This window comes from Mesitornis unicolor, unplaced genomic scaffold (genome assembly GCF_000695765.1).
Source record: "Mesitornis unicolor isolate BGI_N332 unplaced genomic scaffold, ASM69576v1 Scaffold49382, whole genome shotgun sequence".
NCBI lineage: Eukaryota > Metazoa > Chordata > Aves > Mesitornithiformes > Mesitornithidae > Mesitornis > Mesitornis unicolor.
Window position 1 is genome coordinate 1,571 of NW_010168071.1, and position 5,566 is coordinate 7,136.

General features: G+C 39.5%; 1 protein-coding gene across 1 annotated transcript; it reads right to left on the reverse strand.

Annotated features, from left to right (window-relative positions):
- Positions 1–3,000: 3,000 nt before the first annotated feature.
- On the reverse strand, positions 3,001–4,167 carry DNAJC28 (DnaJ (Hsp40) homolog, subfamily C, member 28). Its single transcript, XM_010178887.1, has one exon. The coding sequence runs from the start codon at positions 4,117–4,119 to the stop codon at positions 3,001–3,003; it is 1,119 nt and encodes a 372-aa protein (XP_010177189.1). The 5' UTR covers positions 4,120–4,167.
- Positions 4,168–5,566: the final 1,399 nt, after the last annotated feature.

The following is a 5,566-nucleotide window of genomic DNA, read 5'->3' on the forward strand; positions in this document are numbered from 1 at the left end:
AATTAGACCAACACACAGGGAGTTCTGGGAATAACCAACACGTATTTGTATCTGGAATCAGCAATGGTTTCATCCTTTTGAGGTCAGCAATAACAGTTATCGAATCCAAATTAACAGTGTAGTGTCAGCTAGAAAAATTACTTTTGAAGGCCATTCTCTCCTGGGTTTTTCTAATTCACATGCAGTACTTGCTATTACTCATTCTAGAAGTACTGACTACATACTGCTCCTAAGATTTTGTGAGCTCAGAGCAACAGAAAAATAGCCCAGCCTTGCAAAAATATACTCCTCCAAACACCTGGGGAAAATAAAAATTTAAATTATTTTTTTCATCATCATTGCCGTAAATGGTGAAGAAGGGAATTTTTGTGCCTGGCAATTTTTCATGACAACAGTGTACAGCTGATTCAAAGCGCTGAGAGTCAGCTCACATCTACTCCACTTAAAACCAAGCAGTTTTAAAAGAAACATAAAAATCACTCAGTATGCTGACTCATCCATTACAGCAACTTAAATATTTAAACTGCTGATACTTATCTTCACTGTGAGCCAAAGTGGATTCCATCAAAGCTGGATTTATTGCAATCTGGTTTCTGTTTACTCTTGTGCAATGAATTTGATTTGCAATTAGCTCTTTTTGTATCTGTCACTGGCTTAGTTTAAATAGCAATTCAGATCCAATTCTTGTAGGTCACAATGAGAATCAAAATCTGATTTTAAAAGTACTATGTCAAAGGACTTCCATGAAAGTATGTTTAATTTACAGTTTTCATTAAAAGCACAAACACATAGGTAAGTCATTGAAATGAACATTCACATACATAGCTGCTAAAACGAGTAACGAGCTTAGGAGGTCAAAGCCTTTGGCATCGCCTGGTCTAACACCACAATCTCAATCAGAGAATCATAGCATGGTTTGGGTTGGAAAGGACCTTAAAGATCATCTGGTCCAACCCCTTGCCATGGGCAGGGACACCTCCCACCAGACCAGGCTGCTCAAAGCCCTGTCCAGCCTGGCCTTGAGCACTTCCAGGGAGGGGGCAACTACAACTTCCCTGTACAACCTGTTCCAGTGCCTCACCACCCTCACAGTAACAAATTTCCTTCTAATATCTAATCTAAATCTACCCTCTTTCACTTTGAAACCAGTGAATCATATCCATATCACAAAGGAAAGGAGAGCAATCTTAGATCTCACTGAGTCCCCAGAAAGAAGACTGCCCATGTCACTTGATTTTTTTCTGAGCATTTTGATTGGGGCTCGACCACATGCACGTCTTGCTCCCACTTTACCACTATATAGGACGTAACTCCTGTATCTGCAAGATAGCCATTATTTCTCACCATCTTTGCAAACATGAAGAACCACTGAAGGGTACATTAATTACCTGCTAGCCCAACTGATCCACACACTGCCAGCTACCCCTGCCTCCTGACTGAATCCCAGCAGAAAGGAACTATCAGCCACAGTCAGATCCTCTCAGCTAACACCCGGCAGAGTACAGCACAAGGATCCCAGTGGCACGACCTAGGGGCAACAGATCAGTCTGTACATAATGCTGGTTTTGTACTTTTGCCACCTTAATCGCCACAAAAAGGTACATTAAAGGAAGGTGAGGTTCCCCCTATTTTCTAAAACATTACAAACATCTTGTCATTATTGTTAGCCGTAACACAAAGGCTTGAAAAACCTATAGTGTTTACCGATAAATATATTCAGTTATATTACTAGACTATATGATACTCTGACAAATAATGCTTCAATTAATCCGTTCAACCAACAAATATGAATTATGTTCTGCCTGCACGTTAAGACCTCATCTAGATGAGCAAGAGCACAAAGACCAAAAGGAGCACATGCAGCGTTACTGCCCTAAAGCAAATGCATTTACCCAGACACTGCTGGTGCTGGGGCATCTGCCAAAGGATGACGGTTGCAATCACTGCCTAGCTTTCAATTCTAAAATTCTGATAGTAGAAGTTCCCCCTCCATGGCATACCAGAGCCTGTGGGACACCTCCCTACAGACTGGCAGGGCACAGCACAACTCCCACACACATGGACAGAGCATCAGTCTGAGTCACAGCAGCATGAGTGAGGAAGGGGACCCACACAGACACTGAGGTATCCAGTGACATCTTCCCAAAGGCAAAGTCCTCTGGGAAAATCAGGCTGTGCAGGGAGCTGAGAGGTTACTAAAGATAAATACATCTTTGGCATCATGGAGATTTTTCTCATCCTTCAAGCCACGGCCCAGAAACTTTAACAGTACAGCAGTATTTCACAGTAAGTTCTTTGATGCCAATATTCTAAAATATTTAAATAGTGCAATCAATTACTTTTGAAAATTAATATTCCCTTCTCGTCTCACCTCCAAAAAGCCCTGTGACCAGGGTACAGTTTTGGCCAATCTTCCTTATTTGCTCAGATGCTTTCTGAGACCTCCTTGTGTGTTAAAAGCCAGATGCAAAAATGGACTTCAGCAGAATGTACAGTCCAAGTCCAGACACCCAAAACCCTCCCTTCGTTCCCATTTAACCTTGAAGAGATGAATGCACTTTTAAAACAATGCATGAAACCTGTCAACAATTTATAAGCTGTATGCATTTAAGTAAGAAAGGATAAAGGGCAAACTAACAGAGCACAGCAAAACTTTTACTTCTACGTTGTCTTTAGCGTGTTTTTGTTATGCCTCAGTTTCATCTTATGAAGAGATAACAGACTGTAACAGTGATTATGCTACAAAAGTGATATGTTAATTTTGACTAAAACAGAAGTAAAATGAGCTGCAAGAAGATAAATGAATTTATTTATTTATTGTTATTCACAAATAATCGAGCACCTGCAAATGTACATCAGACAACCCAATTCCTTTTAACTGGTTTAACAGTGGGCATATGGATTTTACATTTTCAGTGTATCTGAAATTTCTCTAGTGCAACAAGTTTCAGTAATAAAGTGCATTCAGAATCTTGACAAGACAGATGAATTAGTATTATCTTATTTCAATGTCAGGTTTAGCCACTTAAATAAAGAGGACTTCCACCCAAGCCTTTTAACACTTTTCTCTTCATTTTCCTTTGTGTCTGAATTAGAAGTCTCTCGGTTTTCCATCAAAGCTTCGTAAGTCTTTTGTGCTCGAACAACTTCTTTGTCTGCACTGAAGTGCACCATTTGTCTGCTCAGAAGTGGAACAACTAAATTGAAGTTGTCAATTCTTTTGTTTAACTTCCCGATATCTTCTACAAATTGCTCACAAATACGATTCCACTGTTTTTGCCTATGTGGCGTCATCGGCTCTCCAAGCTTAATTCTGGATGCCACTATACCCTTCCTTAACCGCTCAATAGTTTCCCGTATTTCCTTCTGCATCAGGATCCACTCTGGCTGGTATCCGTTGTCTATGAGAATCCTGTTCAAGTTGTGAGTCATAGGGTCGATATGTGGACAGTCTGAAAATTTCTGCAAAGGTTTTCCTTTGCCCCTGAGGTTGTCAAAGTCTCCTTTTGCCATCGATTCCTGGATGAGGTCCTCAACCAACCGTTCAACTGCCTGAGTTATTGTCACCTTTTTGCTGTGCCTCACATCTTTGGCTTTCATCAGGTCGGTCACAGCATACTGGCTTTCAAGTCTCTGCTTCCGGTACTCCAACACTTGTTCAGTAGCACGGTCTACTCGAAACTGCATGTATTGCTTTTCTCTTTGGCTTGGTGTTCCAAAACCAACCCCTTCAAAACTCAAGTAGTGTCTATGCTGTGGTGCTTTTAATTTGAACTCGTCTTCCTCCTCTTTGTTATTCTCATCAGATTTCTTTTTGGTCGTCACATCACTGAGCACGATTCTGTATGCTTCTTCTACCTTCATAAACGCTTTGGAATCAGCTGTGGCAGAACCACTGTCTGGATGGTATTTTTTGGCAAGACTTCGATATGAGTTTCTGATATCATCAAGGGAACAACCCTCCTCAAGCTCCAGAATTTTGTAAGAGTCCTTGACATTGCTTTTAGGCTTGTAACCTGACAACATTCTGTTGCCACAAATGTAGGAAAACGGCTTCAGCTTTCTTGGAACCATTGCTTGACATACCATTAAGAGATGCCCTATGTTGTTAGTCAGCATGACACAAAGCCACTTTGTATTTCTTCAGATGCAGCTACATTATAAACAGGGACCTACAAACACATTTTTATAAAAATTGTGTTAAATATGCTTTTTAAAAGAACTTGCATGATTTAACTCTTATCTTTAACTTGCTGTATTACTTAAAGCAAACCTTACAACATTTCAGAACTGTATACAATGTTCTTTTCTTTTACAGACTAATATTGAAATCTGTGTTTCTTATTAATTGCTGTTGAGGTAGAAGTATTACAATGTAAATCAAAATTAATTCACAATGTAATTTTCTCCTGGTATAGCAACAGCAGTGTAGGTTTGTTTTGCACTGCAGAATACCCAAAAGGCCAAAAACTTTTTTGCTTTTCTGCAAACTCAGTGCAATGTAAACTTGAAATACGCTTTATGTTGAACAGTACCTCTGAAACAAATATCTTTCTTTTCCTTTATACACCTACATTCAGCCATGGACTGCATTTTCTATTCACATACATCAGTGCCTCAAGATCGACTACCTGATACATTCTCAAAGGATTTCATTACAGTACCCTTTTGGTATTTTGCAGCAACAACTGAAGTAGCATTCAGATTATCGATTCCTTTAGATAAATGCTTGTATCCCAGCAGTGCTCATACCCTAGTGGCCAGTCTCCTTCATTTGTGCCAGGTAAGGTTATAGATCTGGAACTCAGAACAGATCAATAGCAGACATTTCATTCTGTCAGGTACATCAGTGCTTCTGAATTATTTTGGGAAAAAGCAAAAGGAACACTTTTAGCAAATGACAATGTAAATCAATCTTCACATAAACTCAAAAGTAGAAAAATGTCATACAAACTGGACACAAAATTTACACATCAGCCAACTTCTCTTTATTAATGAACATCCTAAGACAAATGCTGCATACATGGTGCTAAACTGTGACCTTTTGCAGATTCATCAGTAACTGCAACATATCCTTTGCTGACTTCCTTGCCAAACAAAAAACTAGGTTAAATCAAGGTTAAGTTTAAGAAATAAATATGTTCTGTATATACCAAACTGCCCTTCTGTACTAACCAGTCTGAAAAGAGAAGGGAAAGGAGATGTACTTGGGACTGGACAAAAGATTGGATCAATCCTGAATGTTTTCAGTTGATTTTGATCCAGATAAGGTATTAAATCTTGTGGTTATTATTAATATTTTTTTATTATTAGAGAACAGTGATTTCTCTCTTTCTAGGTGGTTGGCAAAGATAGCAATTTAGTTCCATATGGCCATAAAAACCCACGTTAACTACTACTTGAAGGGATGCATCAATGGATACGCTCTTGAAATTCAACGCACCGATCAGAAGCAGACTTTCCCACAGTCCTGTAGACTCGATTTTAATACATTTGTGCTTAAAAAACCCCTGTATCAAGCCGTACTCACCCTACAGCCCCGACTGGGGACAGCTGGGGGTTGGGG

Coding starts and splice junctions, on each gene's coding strand:
- DNAJC28 (XM_010178887.1), bottom strand. CDS start 4,119: ATGCTGACTAACAACATAGGGCATCTCTTAATGGTATGTCAAGCAATG.